The following is a 16,752-nucleotide window of genomic DNA, read 5'->3' as shown; positions in this document are numbered from 1 at the left end:
AAACCTGCCTTAAAAGGGAAGCTCTAAACTGTTGTAAATAGATGTCTCTACACAATGTCCCTTGGCAAAAAAGCTGCCCACTTGAGCAAGAAAAGGAAGGCCTAAAATCTCATAATTAGTGCAAAGCAGAAGCCTTCCAGTAGGGCGTTTACGAGAAAACTTATCCACATGGACAAGAAAGGCTTAGGTTGGTTAAGGCAAAACACTTGATGCACAAACAACAAAAAGCGACGACACATTTGATAATTGATAATAATGACGGAAAAATGTCCTCAACTCTTAAGATTAGAAAAGCCAGGCACATGAGAATCCCAAGGCTTTGCAATGCTGCTCAAAGGAAGCATTAGCATCAATTCACATATCCCCAAAATAGAATTGGAGGAGAATATATCAGCTGTGTATGAAGCACATGGATGCCTCAATTCTCAATTTATCATCTGCGACAATGAACTTCGAATTCCTGTAGCTGTGAAAGTGAGACAAAGTCGGCAAACAAGGTGTAAGAATCCCTCCAAGGATGCAAATGATCTGTACCAGGGACAAATAAAAATTTCGTTGCCGTTGCTTCATCATCTGCGTTTAGGGGTTACTATGAACACCTTAGCTCCATTCTGTATGTAGGTGCGGTCCTTCTCCAATAGTGAATCAAACAGTCCCCTATTCCATGTGTATGTTGCAGCGTTGCAAAAATGGGTGAGCAAGATTCAAGTAACCTGTCCAATACGGCTTGTACTTGGCCAGAGCTAGATCTAACCAAGGCTTCATGTTCCCATTGAAATGGATGACAGCTGCTACCTCTATCTCCTCAACTTCAACATTTGGATCATACCCCAAGCCCAGCACATGCCAACTTTTATCCAAAGGATATGTCAAGTTGTAAAATGTGATCAAGCCAGGTGGCAATGTTCCCAACTTCCATAAATTCCTCTGCTCATTCTGTTGTGTCCACAGAAGTCATGTTAGGGCAAAGACAACCACAATGATTAAAGAGACAAAACAACAACAAAAATAGCCATATACATACCAAAGCTTGCCATCTGTGATAAACACCGGTCATATCACGCTGTCTCCATTCTTGTAAATCAAAAATGTTCATTCCATAAGCCCATCCACACGCATTTGGATCAAAGTTCTCAGAAATCAACTTGTTGGAAAAGTTGAGATACTTATCAAAGCGATGAAAACTCTCACCACATGTTTCCACAGCCCCATTGACATTACCGACCAAATCAATGGACCACAAGGGGGTTAAATCTCGTTGAACGACAATGTCATCATCTAGGAAAAGGACCTTGTCCAGTTTCGGATAAACCTCTGGAAGATAAAACCGCAAGTGGTTTAACATGGACAGATACTTTGGGTTTCGGTACTTCAAATTTGTGGAAGCATCAGCCAAAGTTGCTGGATTATCAGCCTTAAAGTAGAACTCCCTTGCAGCAGCAGTTTGCAACTGACGCAAGACTGGACAATAAGAAGAATTCAACCACTTGAAGTCGTCAATTTTCTGCACATCTATGGTGGCTTTTCCAGGTGGGTTTGCCAGAAACCACATCTTCATGGCTGCATAGTTTAACTTGTCAGTGACGAGGTGAAAGACATGTAGCTCTGGCTCCTGTAAGTTTTCAAAACATGTTGGTATATCACACAAATACAGAGTACGCACAAACGAATTCAATTGCAGCAAGCTGCCATTACCTTGGCATTATACACTGTAGAGTTGATGACCACAGCAGCTGCAATGACGTTGTCTGAGAACAAAGCGTAATGGTAGAAATTGGGGTCCTCCAGCTTTTCCCGGCCTGCCAATTCCTTCTCTTCATCCGGAAGAAAGTTGTATTCTGACGTCAACCACAAGGATAGGCAATGCAGACCTTTTGGTATGGTTTTCGCCACAAGTTGCCGAAGGACTGCACTTTGCTTATTAAGCACCCGAGTGTGATCTTCAGACCCCTGCAACATAGCCCTTAGTTTCTTGGTCACTAGTTTACAATCGTAAAGGTGTTCTCTGGCTTTTGAGAGAGCCTGTCCCATGACTTTCACCTTCTCTGAAGCACTGAATAAAAAGGCTAAGTTAGTGCTGGCACAAAGCAGGTGGAAGATAAAGAATCCTCAAAATCAGATTGATTAAAGAAATGCCTCATCATTTGTAAGTGTCATCTTATATTGATCTGTAGCTACAGCTACATTAAAGCTACAATTTAGTTACTTTACTATCTGAAGACATGAGAAGGCTCTCCATGCTTTACCTGAGAGGAGAGTGCCAATGAAGGAGTAGAGGCCATGAGAAAAGCTGGGCACCAGAATTCTGCTCCTCCCTCTCTTTTTAGGAGAATGCCCAGAAGAAGCAACTTACCTAAGCTTTAGGGGCGCAAGATTTTTAGCCATAAAATTACTGTGAATTTGGGGCGCTAAAAACAGCAGAAAAGGTTGCTTTTTTATAAAACTCAGTTTTAGAGAGAGAAAGTCTCAAAATTCTGCTCTGTTTTAGAGGGAGAAAATCAGCAAACTCTAGAGAGTAAATCAGCGGTAGAGAGACAAAATCAGAATTTCAAGAAGAGTTTGGTCAAGCAACATGCCAACAACAACCCCACGACTTCATAAACTGAGCTAAAGTGTCACTTATTTAGTAAGTTAATAAACCTACTCATAAGAGGTGCTTCACATGCTGATACTACCTAGGCTTAGTACTAATGCTATTGTATGGGAACACTCCCTAGTGCCTACACCTAGCAGACGCTGGCTGTGCTCTTGTGCAATCAGAGGGTATGCAGCTACTCTAAAGTGCCTGGACATGCATGTCCTCCATGGAGGCTCACAAAGGTGCCAGAACACTTCCTTGGCTATCCTAAACCCTAGAAGTAGGATTTACAGTTTGTCCACAAGCACACAGGGTTAAATGAGCACATGACAAACCAGCTGCCACGTCATCTTCGAAGTTCGTAGGGATTGCCATGCCATCCCGCTTTTTGGGCCACAAATCAATGCAAATCTCGCCGCATTTTACTCATGTCAAGCCTGAGACTTGGGTCCTTTGATTCAGTTTGGCTCCTTTTTGGCCATTACCCCTTTTTTCTGGTCGAGACCAGTGGCATGCCACGTCAACACTTTGTGACACCCTGTCTAAACTGAACATTTCTGGTGTGAAGACAATGATGGCTGGCCGCACTCATGCTTGTCCCAACCTTAGGAAAGGACGGTGTGGCCCGTAGCAATGCAACAATCCTCTAATGAATGGCGAATACAACACGGATACATCAGTATGTCCTCTCCAAAGTCTTCACGTGCTGTACAAAAGGACTCCGGATGTGAAGTACATAGCTGGCAAGTCGGGTCATGGCTAGTGCGTCTCTCTCTCTCTCTCTCTCTCTCTCTCTCTCTCTCTCTCCCCGTCCTGTGCTCTCCTGTTGCCCCTGCACCCGCCCCCCGCTCACACGCGGCCCCCCTGCAGCCCCGCCCTCTGGTCGCACGCTACCCCCGGCCCCCGTCCTCTGCTCTCCCGCTACCCTTGCACCCGCCCTCGGCTCTCTCTCGTGCTCTACCCAACCCAGCCTAACCTAGCGCGTAGAGAGAGAAAGAAGGGAGGGGAAAAGTAGCGTAGAGAGAGAAAGAGGGGGGATAAAAGGACGTAGAGAGAGAAAAAGGGGGAAAAATGGTGTAGAGAGAGAAAGAGGGGAGAAATTGCGTAGAGAGAGAAAGAGGAAAAAGTTGCGTAGAGAGAGAAAGAGGGCATAACGTAGAGATAGAGGTGAGAAGCGTAGAGAGACAAATTTTGCGAGCGTAGAGAGAGAAAGAGGGGTTTATAAATAAAATAAAATAAAAAGTGCCTCTCCTTTTCACTCCTATGTTAGGTGCAGCGGAATGATTGTTTGCGCTTTGCTCAAGATGAGTGCTCCGAATTGTGCTCAAGGTTCCTTTTAGTTCTTATGGAAGGGAGAGCATTCCGTTCTTAATGGAAAGTGCTATGATCACGAACAAAGTGAATGGACAATGTGCATGCAAGTGTATGAGACTGAGACTGAGAGAGAGAGAGAGAGAGAGAGAGAGAGAGAGAGAAGAGAGATACGACACCAGATACTTTGTAAAACCCTCCTCCGAAGGCCCCACTCTCGTCGGCGAGAGTGGTCTACTTATGATTGCACAAAGTGGTACAATGACGATGCAATGGACTGATGCAATCTGGGACTATGCCGATGACGACGACGACTTTAGGGCTGAAATCTGTCATCTTCTATCTGCTGAAATTCGGGGCTGTTTCGGTGGCTGAAATTGACTGTTTTGGCTGCGTTTTTATAGGCTGAAAATGGGGGTCTTCTGCAACCAACTAGGGCTGAATCTGTTGCTTCTAATGCTTGCTGACAACGTTGAACCAACTGCTGCAAATGGGCTGAAAATCAAAAACGCTGATTTGACTGCTAACGCTAGCAAAAACGCTAGGCTGTGGAAATGCTAGCGATTGTGAAAACGCTAGGGCTGATTGTATCTGTGGTGATGAAGCCAATCTGGAAAACGCCAGGGGTGGAAGATGTCTGGTGATGAAGGGAATCTGAATACGCTAGGCTTGGGGAGGGAGGTCGCCAAGGCTCACGGTGTTGAGGGTACTGCGGGTTCTTGCTGAGAAGATGCCTGTTGAGCATGTGCTCCTGCTACCTCTTGTGCCAGAAAGTGCTAACTTGGGTTTGCTTATATTAGCAAAATTGCCCTACCTACTTTTGTTGGAAAGTCACTTTAAAATAATAAGTGAAAAATGTCAAAAATAGGAAAAATAGGCTAAATGCATTGGAAAATTCCCCTGACTGAATCTGATGGATTCTGAAGGGAATACTGATGATCATGCGGTGTGCAACCAGAGGATATGCATCTATACCAAGTGACTGGACATGCACGGTCTACGAATAGACTCACAAAAGTGCCAGATCACTTCTAATCTAGACTTGACTGGACTGACTGAACCCTGATCGTGCTGTAGCTTGTCCACGGACACATAGGGTTGGATGTGTCACGTGACGTCAAAGTGAGGTACTGGTACCGAACTATATGGCGTCGAGGGAGATTGCCAATAGCATCCGGAATCCTGGAATGGACTCTTCGTCGGCCCACTCTGTTGTGTGGGTCGTACGGTACTTGAACTTCATAAAGGTCTGCAACGATTGCTTCTTTGGGCTGCGCCGAAAGCGACACAAAGTCTTCTGTGGTTCCTTCCTTGCTTCAACTTCGTCTAGAGTCATGCTGCTTTCGTCTTCAAGAATCTCCATGGTTGAAAATTCCTGAAACCATTTCCAACACAAAACCATGAACATACCCATTCCATGTAAAGTGAAGGGAAAAAATCGTGTCTTCCTCAAAGACTGTGCATACAATGTAGATGAACAAATAGACGGAGTGCCAAACGGTTCACCACATACACGCAAACAATGAGATCGAATTTTTCTCTTTTGATCTAGAGCAATCAATTGTGGCAAAACACAATGGAAATGCCCACGCTTGGTGCTCATACTTTCATGTGTTCTTTCGGGTACTGTGTCATACCAAGGAAGAGACATGGAATGTGACTTCCTTACATACATACTTTTCACCTTTTCATGAAAAATCCGCATACATTCGTGCTCATCCATGAGAGAAACGTGTTCAACATACAATATGTCATGCCTAGGAAAAGGGATCACATAACGATGCTGACTAAAATTGTCACGTGACACATCCCAACCCTATGTGTCCGTGGACAAGCTACACCATAGCAGGGTTCCCGTCAGTTCAGTCAGTTTAGATTAGCAATGATCTGGCACTTTTGTGAGTCTATTCGTAGACCGTGCATGCCCAGTCACTTAGCATAGATGCATATCCTCCGGTTGCACACAGCATGATCATCAAAATTCCCATCAGAATCCAATAGCATCAGTTAGGGCAATTTTCCAGTGCATTTAGCCTATTTTCCTATTTATTGCTATTTTCACTTATTATTTTTAAGTGACTTTCCAACAAAAGTAGGTAGGGCAATTTTGCTAAGTTAATATATAAGCAAACCCAAGTTAGCACTTTCTGGCAGAAGAGGCAGCAGGAGCTTCCAGCTCAACAAGCAACTTCTCAGCAGTACCCCCCACCATCAAGATCCATCGCCATCCTTGCCTAGCCTAGGCGTTTTTCACAGCATCAGGTTCCCAGCATCTTTCCCTTGCATGATCGCCCTACAGTGCCTTTCAGCCAGCGTTTTTCATTAGCCCCATCTTCAGCAGCGCTTTTCTTCACAAAAACGCCAGCAAACTTCAGCCCTTTCCAGCGTTTTTCAGCCCAAACACTAACGCTAGGCCTTGAAGAAACGCAGATTTTCAGCCATGACACAGTAGCAGAACCATCCCAAGTTGGTTGCAGATGATCCCCCATTTTCAGCCATCAAAACGCAGCCAAAACAGTCATTTTCAGCCACCAAGAAGACCACCGAATTCAGCCCTAGAAGATCATAGATTTCAGCCTTAGCCGTCGTCATCACCGTCGTCGTCATCGGCATAGTCCCATTGCATCAGTCCATTGCATACGCATTGTACAACCTTGTGCAATCAAAGTAGACCACTCTCGCCGACGAGAGTGGGGCCTTCGGAGGAGGGTTTTACAACCTCTCGGTGTCGTATCTCTTCTCTCTCCTTCTCTCAGTCTCATTCACTTGCACGCACAAAATCCACTCACTTTGTTCATGACCACAGCACTCTACAGACGGAAAGCTCTCTCTTTCCCTAAAGAACTAAAAGGAACCTTGAGCAATAAAGATCACTAATCTTGAGAAATACAACATTCATTCCGCTGCACCTTACAAAAATACAGGAAACGATCACAAATGAAACACTCAAACAATGCAAGCGTATCAATCATGCGAACACATAATACTTCCTGTGAGGGTTCGTTGGACCTAGGCTCAAGAGCCAAGATCGGTTCTTCCTGAATGATCGAATCGTCCTGTGGGGGTTCTTTGGACCTCAACTCGAAAGCCAAGATCGGTTCTTCGTGATTGATCGAATCTACAACGAGGTTAGCTTCGCTAGAAAAAGCATCAACTAACACATCATCCTTGTGAACAATCACATCGTCTTCATGCAAATCATCATGCTTGTGAGAAATCACATCTTGATCATCATGCTTGTCATTGTCATCCAAATCATCATGCTGATCATTGTCAATCAAATCATCATGCTTATCATTGTCATTCAAATCATCATCATGCTTCACACAATCATGCAAATCGTGTGTATCATGCTTTGGAGAAGAAGAGACTGAGAGAGTCTCCTTTTCTTGATTCTCTTGCTTCTGTGCCGGAACTTGAGAAAAGAGTCGCAAGAACTCTTGCATTCTTGCTTTGTTCTCGCGATAAAATTCTGCTTCTCTTGCTTTGGCTTCCAAGCGTGCTTGCTCGCTCTCACGCGCTATGGCTGCCATTCTTTCTTGGTATTTGCGCTCTATGGCTGCTATTCTTGCGGCACTTCTTGCTTCGCGTTGTAAATTCTGTTCCATAAACAACAACTCCAACTCCTCCATTGGAGATAGTGCAATCGGTGTCGTAGATGGGGAAGGATCCGAAAAACCTCCTGGTGGGGAAGATTCTTCTTCGCCTCTCTCATGCTCATCACCTCCAAGTGAAGTATCCATTCTGCTTCGAGTGATGATCATTCAGAAGTCGTGGGTTCTTGTGGGATCTTGTGGTCTTGGGTTCGTAAGTTCACGAGGAACTTGGGTTCTTGCGGATCTTGGGTTCTTAAATTCACGAGGAGCTTGAGGTTCTTGAGGTTTTCTTTCGCTTGCAAACCGCGTTTGAGAAGGATCTTCTCTTCACCTGAGTTCTACTCCTTTCTGCGGACACACCCCTTGGCGGCCTTGCGCTCACACCAAGGTTGCTTTTTCCCACCTCATGTCGATTGGCCGGCCGCTAAGTGCACGGTCCGCTCTCAATGAGTGAAAAGAGACACAAGGGGAGGCTGGACAAGCCCTTCTTTCTTGGGATTCCTGTCACTCTTCAACAAAACACGATTAGGAATCGACACGGCCAAGCGAACTTGGGTTCGTGCGATTTCAACAAGCAAAAAAAAATTCTTGTGGTTCTTTCCTTGAGTGATACAGAACACTGCCAAAGCTCTAATACCAATGTTAGGTGCAACGGAATGATTGTTTGCGCTTTGCTCAAGATGAGTGCTCCGAACTGTGCTCAAGGTTCCTTTTAGTTCTTATGGAAGGGAGAGCCTTCCGTTCTTAATGGCTATGATCACGAACAAAGTGAATGGACAATGTGCGTGCAAGTGTATGAGACTGAGAGATAGAGAGATAAGAGAGATACGACACCAGATACGTTGTAAAACCCTCCTCCGAAGGCCCCACTCTCGTCGGCGAGAGTGGTCTACTTATGATTGGACAAAGTGGTACAATGACGATGCAATGGACTGATGCAATCTGGGACTATGCCGATGACGACGACGGTGATGACGACGACGACTTTAGGGCTGAAATCTGTGATCTTCTATCTGCTGAAATTCGGGGCTGTTTCGATGGCTGAAATTGACTGTTTTGGCTGCGTTTTTATGGGCTGAAAATGGGGGTCTTCTACAACCAACTAGGGCTGAATCTACTACTTCTAATGCTTGCTGAAAACGCTGAACCAACTGCTGCAAATGGGCTGAAAATCAAAAACGCTGATTTGACTGCTAACGCTAGCAAAAACGCTAGGCTGTGGAAATGCTAGCGATTGTGAAAACGCTAGGGCTGATTGTATCTGTGGCAATGAAGCCAATCTGGAAAACGCCAAGGGTGGAAGGTGTCTGGTGATGAAGGGAATCTGAAAACGCTAGGCTTGGGGAGGGAGGGAGGTCGCCAAGGCTCGCGGTGCTGAGGGTACTACGGGTTCTTGCTGAGAAGATGCCTGTTGAGCATGTGCTCCTGCTGCCTCTTCTCCCAGAAAGTGCTAACTTGGATTTGCTTATATATTAACTTAGCAAAATTACCCTACCTACTTTTGTTGGAAAGTCACTTAAAAATAATAAGTGAAAAATGTCAAAAATAGGGAAAATAGGCTAAATGCACTGGAAAATTCCCTTGACTGAATCTTATGGATTCTGAAGGGAATACTAATGATCATGCTATGTGCAACCAGAGGATATGCATTTATACCAAGTGACTGGACATGCACGGTCTACGAATAGACTCACAAAAGTGCCAGATCACTTCTAATCTAGACTTGACTGGACTGACTGAACCCTGATCGTGTTGTAGCTTGTCCACGGACACATAGGGTTGGATGTGTCACGTGACATCCTATATCGCCTTCCGACCATGAGGAAGCAGAATGGCAAAGATGACCCGTGGAGGATGCCATCCAAAAATGCAAAGAAGAGCTGAGCGAGTCCATCAGCATGATCAACCGCCACCTCCTAGGTACTATCAACATACTCGACACGCACGTGGCAGCACAGGAAAGCACGATACATACACTCGAGGATCGCGTGAAGACCCCACCCAAGATGAGGAAATCGCACTACTCAAGAAAGAGCTTGCAAAGGTGCGATCGTAGAATGTCCTTGAAGAGGGAGAGCTTCAACCCTCAATAATTGAAGAGCTTAACACGATTAAGGAACAAGTGCGGGCCATCAAAGAAGGTGGGGAGCAACAAAAAGAAATGACGACCTCGTGGGTAGATGTCATCACAAAGACCCAACAAAAAGCAAAAAAGGCTGAAAAATGGATCGAGATTGTCAAGAAAGGGAAAGGCAAGGAAATAACCCCCACCCCCACACCAACCATCATCAACTTGACACTAGAAGAGGAGCAAAGGAGACGTGTGCGGGCCTTGCACGTAAGGATATGTGGCCTCAAAGACCAAGATAATGTGGAGGAAGAGGTGAAAGAACTCATGACTCTGGCGGGGGTTAACAAGCAGACGCATACGAGGGCCTGGAGAGTGGGCACAAAGAAAAGCGGGAGCAACGGAGAAGCCTCGAAGGAAAGGGTACTTATTCTCCGCTTTTCACGGAAGCAAAGGACTTCCTGAAGAAGAGACCGACCCTAAAGAAGACTGGAATTATTCTTGGAGATGACCTCACCCTCTCGCAGATTGCTCATATGCAAGAAGTAATGCCGGAAATTAGAGCAACAAGGGAAAATGGGAAGATTGCTTTTTACAGAGATGGAAAAGTCGTGATATTGGAGCGACGTCCCGCATGACCGTGCGAGACCTATGGGACCACACTAAAGATGGCAACTTGGAATTCTAACGTCACTTTCATCTTGATGTAGGGGCCTTTGAGGATAGCTTCACAGGGAGAGACATCATCTTCTACTCTGAGACGTATCAAGCCCCTAGGCAATCCATGCCACAGGTGAGCGGGTATAGATGGGAGACAGCCTGCAGACAAGAGACCAAATCGGAGCACCTGGGACGAGGCTCAGGAGGAGTGGCAGTTCTATTCAGGGAGGAGTTGCAGCCATTGATATATATAGCGCGCAAGGATGAGCATGCTAGGTACATGTGGGTGAGGCTCAGGGCAGAGATGGGCAGATACCTCTACATTGCTGTCTGTTACTTTCCTCCTAGTACGTCAGTATATGCATCACCTAGGGGACAATCCCCCTTTGCTATTTTGGATAATGACATATGGGAGTTTTCTAAGGATGGTGACATTATCATACTAGGGGATTTCAATGCTAGGATTGCCCACCACCAAACAATATTTTATGATACTTCCGAGGAAATGCTTAGGGAGCTGGACGTTACAGAGATGGGTCTATCCAGATTATCACAAGATGAGGAATACACGGAATATGGCAGATACTTGATAGATATCGGAATCGCACATAGATTGGCCATTTTGAATGGCCTACAAAGATTTTCGACAGCTAGAGATTTTACTTGCTTTCCACACCGACATGGTGCCAGCACAGTGGATTATGTTATGGCCTAGCCAGGTCTCATTCCATTCTTTCAAGATTTCATGGTGGGCACTGGGCCAATTGGGGTGGCAGTTGATCATGCTATCTTGTCCTTCACCCTGACGTTTCAGTTCAGCACAACTCCATTAGGAGAGGTCCCTACACACATCCGGTATACCTTCATGAGGGAGACGGACTCTGTGTATATGGATGAGATATACAGGAAGCTATGCACCCAGGAGTCAAGACGGCCACTAGATGAACTCACTCAGATACTGACAGAGACGCTCCATGATGCAGCATCAGAAGCATACCCCCACAGCCAGCCTACACGGAGACGATCTGGAAAAATGCCCCAGAACAGTTGATATGATGAGGAGTGTAGAGAGATGAGGATCAAGTCACAGAGGGAAGTGCTCATGGGTATTACCACACATAGACAGTCACGGATTATCTTTCGCCTCCTAGTGCGACGAAAGAAAAGGGCTTATTTATCCCAGCTAGAGCAAGATCTGTATCAGTTATTTATAAGTCAGGACTCAGGCGAAGCATGGAGGCTATTCCACGAACATTCACCACCACCAGCGGTCACCTCCACTGAGACATGGGGGGAATATGCCACATCTCTCTACACAGTATCAGGACCACCACCTCTGCCAGACCCACTAGAGACATGCCAGAGACACGTTCTTTCTTTACTGCTGAGAGGGTAAGGAAAGCTATTGACAGGATGAAGACAAGGAGAGCACATGATCATGATGGTCTGGTAGCAGAGCACTTCATCCATGCCAGAGATATGCTTGCAAAGCTCCTGGCTATGATGTTTAATCGAGCCATGTATGAAGGCTTCCCCGAGACTTGGAGTATGTCCACGATTGTGCCTATTTTCAAGTCAGGAGATCTCATGATTCCCGAGAATTATCGCACCATCATGGTTGGTCACACATTAGCTAGGCTATATGCATCCATTCTTGAAAAGGAGCTGAGTAGATGGCAGAGCGAGAGGGCATAAGAGTATCAAGGCAAGCAGGTTTCAGGAGAGGTTTCTCCACTCTTGACCAGATTCTGACACTCAGAGCTATTATTGAGGCGGGTAGACACCATGGCAAGAGGATCTATTGTAGCTTTGTGGATTTCCGCAAAGCTTTCGACACAGTGTCGAGAGCCAAACTTATACACAGATTACAAGACATGGGTGTGCCTACAGAGCTAATATGGGGGATTCTGGCTCTATACAGGACAGTCATGGGGCGGGTACGCACCACTGAGGGTATGTCTGACATGGTCCTCTCCACTATTGGAGTAAAGCAGGGATGCCCACTATCCCCGACTCTTTTTGGGATGTATGTGGATGAGTTTTCGGACTATGTAGAGCGTCAGGGCGACAGGGGGGCTCAGCTAGCAGGGACATGGATTTCGTTGTTACTATATGTTGATGATATTGTGCTGATTTCAGACTCTCCAGAGGGGATGCAGCGTCATTTGGATGCTCTGCATACATTTGCTCGTGACAATGGATTGTCTGTCAATCTGGGGAAAACCAAGGTTATGGTGTTGAACACCACACCACAGTGGGTCAGGAGGTCGGCACCCACATTTATGTATGGCCAGGAGACTGTGGAGTACACAGATGCATATACTTATCTTGGGGTAGTCTTCGGTGGACCGGTGTTTTCACTAAGGAGAGCATCAGAGACTAGACTGACGAGAGCATATGCAGCTTTGGGAGGACTGGAGAGGATGTGTTCGCAGGTTCAGTTTCAGGAACCGCGAACAAAGCTTTGGCTTTATAACACTCTAGTGACTCCAGCTATGCTCTATGGAGTTCAGGTTTGGGGACCCTCAATAGACCATCATGGGAGATCTGGCAACACAGATGGATGGAGATGTATGGAGAGGCCTCTGGTCTCTATGATTGCTCGGACGATTTGGGCTAAGGCCTCACTACCACATGAGATTATCCGAGCCAAGCTAGCCCCCCCCCGTCCCTCCCCCTTCCTTTGTGGTGGAGGCATTGACAAGATCAGTTTCCTTTATGCACGGTCTATGGGATCTCCCTAGGGACAGATACGCTCGGCTTGCCCTGGAGTCATCTCGACAACTAGCTCTACAAGGCGATACACCATGTTCGTATGGACAGATGACAGCATGGTTTCAGTCGCATGGTCTCAACATGGATAGATTACCTCCGGTTCAATACTCCCTAGATGCACCCTCCATGTCTCTCACACGGACAGAGATCATCAGACTCATACGTCAGGATCTGATTCAGCTAAATACCAGGAGCACATGGATACAGCTGTCACATGACACATCCAACCCCATGTGTCCGTGGACAAGCTACAGCACGACCAAGGTTCAGTCAGTCTAGAATAGGAAGTGATCTGGCATTTTTGTAAGTCTATTCGCAGACCGTGCATGACCAGTCACTTAGATTAGATGCATATCCTCTGGTTGTACACAGTATGATCATAAGCATTCCCATCAGAATCCTTCAGGGGAATTTTCCAGTGTATTTGGAAATCGGGCGGGCAGTTTTTGAATTTCAAAAATAGGCGGCAGTTTTGGAAGCGCCCATTTTATTTGGGCTTTGGGATGGTTCACACTAGAGGTGTGTGTGTGTGTATGTGTTGGGGGGGGGGGGGGGGGGGGGGGGGGGGGTCTTCACTCTTTTCTCCTATAAAAGCTAATCCACACCCCTCACAATTTCATAGCCCTCACTCTCCCGCATTGCTACTTGAAGCCACACTCTCGAGTCTCACCCTCCCTCTTAAGCTTGAAGCTTGAAGCTTGAAGCCACTTCACACCCTCTCTCAAGCTTGAAGCTTCACGCCACTCTCACCCTCTCTCTCAAGCTCGAAGCACAAGCTCTCAAGCTTGAAGCTTCATCCCTCTCGCAACTTGCAAGCTCCATTCCAATTTCCTTCATCGCATCCCTCTCTAAAGCTTCATCCCTCTCTCAACTTTCAAGCTCCATCCCTCTCTCGAGTTTCAAGCCTCAAGCCTCAAGTCTCAAGCGCCATCAATATGGCACAAGCTTCCGCATCAAATGAAGGTCCCTCGGTTGGTAAGAGAGGAAAGAAGGATGAGCCTTCATGGTTGCACTCCGAAGTCTTGGGCAAAGAAGGCGGTGCAAGATCATGGATGTGCAAACTATGTAGCTTTCAACGCAAATCCGAGACAAGCAAGGTTCGAGCACATCTCCTTCATATAGTGGGGGAGCAAGTGAAGCATTGCAAGAATGTGACGGCCGAGAAGAAGAAGGAGCTTGAGATCAAGGATGCCATCATAAGAGCCAAAGCAAATGATCGACCCAAGCGAAAAGCCATTGACCCCAATCACTTGATTTTTCCTTCTTCTACCACTCATTCACACGCTTCCGTTAGAGGTAGTAGTGCGGCGGCTCAAACATCATTTCAAACGATCACTTCCTCTCTTCCCACCCATCGTCAACGAACTCTAGATGCGTCATGGGATCCAAAAAAGGAGGAGGATGTGGATGCCGCCGTTGCCCGCTTTTTTTATCACGATCATATCCCTTTCATAAAGGCTCAGTAAGTTCCAAGTTCTCAATGGTCTTTCATTGTTCATATCATGACCATAACTAGTATGTTTGTTTTCCAATTTACATTGTCTTCACTTTTGACCTTTGTGACATGTACATTGTATAGGTCGGACTACTTCAAGGCAATGTGTACAAGGATTGGGGATTATGGGCCACGCTACGTGCCACCCACTTCAAAGGCCCTCCGTACTACTCTTCTTGATAGAGAGAAGGCCGTTGTGGAGATGGCAGCCGTAAACATGAAGCGACAATGGGCCAAGTATGGAGTGACACTCATTGCAAATGGATGGAGCGACACCAGGAGGAGATCCATTCGTAGGCTTGTGGCTTATTGCAAGGGAGAGATGTACTTTGCCCACTCACATGACGCCACAGAAACATGGAAATCCGCCGATGTGCTTGCAAGAGAGTGAGCGTTTGCCATAGAGATCATTGGCCCAGAGGTGGTGTTGCAGCTTGTCACGGATGGGGAGGCATTAAACAGGGCAGTCAGCGCCATTTTGGAGGGCATGTATCCCCGCATCAAAGTGTCATTTTGTATGGCACATTGTCTCAACAACATTTTAAAGGATATAGGGCGCCTACCTTGGATTGAGCCTCTCATTACAAGTGCGTCCAAGCTAGTGTCCTTCATCAACAATCACAATCTCCTTCGTGTTGCATTCTTGAAGCGGTCAAGGGGCAAGGTTCTCTTAAAGTATTGTGAGACCCGCTTTGCCTACAACTACCTAATGGTTCATCGCCTATGTGAATGTCATAGTGCAGTGCGGCAGACCCTCATCAGTACGGAGTACACTTCCTCATCCTACGCAGGTTCAGTCTCGCAGGGATCTTATGTGCAAGCAAGTCACAGGATCCTCAGTTTTGGGAGTCACTGAAGACTATAGACCAAATGGTACAACCGGTACTCCACTTGCTTCGAGTAGCTGATGGCATGAAACCTTGCATTGGCAAGGTTTATGAGGTCATGGATCGCACGGTGGAGACCCTCCAAACACTTGAGCAAGATGCAGACAGGTTTGAGGAGATTAGCCTGCTTTGTCAGAGCAGATGGGACGTCCCCTTTCCATGGTGCGGCTTTTGTGCTGGATCCAGAGTTTCAAGGTGCAGGACAGGAGCATGATGGGGAGGTGACCAAGCAATGGAACGAGATCTTGACCATGTTTCACCCTGATCGAGAAGAGCGCCGCAAAATCAAGGATCAAATTGCTATGTACAAGGATATGCGAGGATCACTTGGGCTTGCCAATGCCCAAGTTTTGTGGTGGCAGGACTATGGCTCAGATGGGCCAGAGCTTCAGCGACTAGCTATCCGCATCCTCAGCCAAGCGGTTAGCTCCTCTTGCTTGGAGCAATTGTGGAGTGTTTACAGCCACGTTGCATCCAGGAAGAGAAACATACTTACAGTGGAGAAAGCAAATGATCTTGTATTTGTGAGTGCAAACTTGCGTATGCTTTGCAAGTCGGCATCCAAAGTATCAGATCCCTTTCTACAGTGGGAGATGGAGGCAGAGGCAGAGATACTTGGGGAGGGTGGATCTACAGAGGTTTTACATGAAGTGAATGATGCGGACGAGCCTGTTGGGAATGAGGATTGGGATGACATCCATGATCTCCATGACACCACTACAGATTACAGTGGGAGATGGAGGCAGAGGCAGAGATACTTGGGGAGGGTGGATCTACAGAGGTTTTACATAAAGTGGATGATGCGGACGAGCCTGTTGGGGATGAGGATTGGGATGACATCCATGATCTCCATGACACCACTACAGATTGGCAGGCTGGCTCTTCTGCCACTAGTCCTTGAGCCTTGGCCCTTAGGCCTTGACATGTTTCCATTATGGCATTTTGGCATCTATGTATCTCTTGAGTCCCTAGTGGCTAGTCTTTACTCTTGAGCCTCAACTCTTATCTTTTCTTTGAGTTCTCAATGCTTACCTTTTTGTAGCGCCTTGGCTAGCCTTATAAGCCACACTTGAATTTATAGTCAATAGTCTTTTAAGTTTTTACTCGGTCTTTCTGTCTATTAAGCTCTTAATCTTTGCACTTCCTAGATAATGTTATTTGTGATACGCTTAGTATGTTGTGAGTTGTCTACAACCCCTGTAAATTGAATTTACGTCCGCAACCACTAACGCGCACAAGCGACATGTTGAAACTTGAAACATGCTTGAACATGATTCTAATTGTCCAACTAGGTGTTAGAAGCTTTGCCTATAGTTGTTTCCTAACTTATAGGCTGTTTTGAGGCTAATTTCAACGTTTTTTGGTGGACCGTTCCGGCGTTC

General features: G+C 46.3%; 1 protein-coding gene across 5 annotated transcripts in view; it reads right to left on the bottom strand.

Moving 5' to 3' along the window:
- Positions 1–255: 255 nt before the first annotated feature.
- LOC147430441 (polygalacturonate 4-alpha-galacturonosyltransferase-like) overlaps positions 256–16,752 on the bottom strand; it is a 74,235-nt gene continuing 57,738 nt past the window's right edge. For all 5 annotated transcript variants that reach the window (XM_086493070.1, XM_086493073.1, XM_086493072.1 and 2 more), the window contains 3 exons: positions 1,696–2,053; positions 1,025–1,612; positions 256–936 (listed from right to left, as the gene is read on the bottom strand). In XM_086493070.1, coding sequence (XP_086349196.1) covers positions 658–936; positions 1,025–1,612; positions 1,696–2,053 — 1,225 coding nt within the window. In that variant the 3' untranslated portion in view covers positions 256–657. The remainder of the gene's footprint in view (positions 937–1,024; positions 1,613–1,695; positions 2,054–16,752) is intronic.

Source organism: Adiantum capillus-veneris, chromosome 21 (assembly GCF_014529385.1).
Source record: "Adiantum capillus-veneris isolate H3 chromosome 21, ASM1452938v2, whole genome shotgun sequence".
Classification (NCBI taxonomy): domain Eukaryota; kingdom Viridiplantae; phylum Streptophyta; class Polypodiopsida; order Polypodiales; family Pteridaceae; genus Adiantum; species Adiantum capillus-veneris.
Note: the sequence above shows the minus strand (reverse complement) of the source record. Positions and strands in the feature narration are given on the sequence as shown.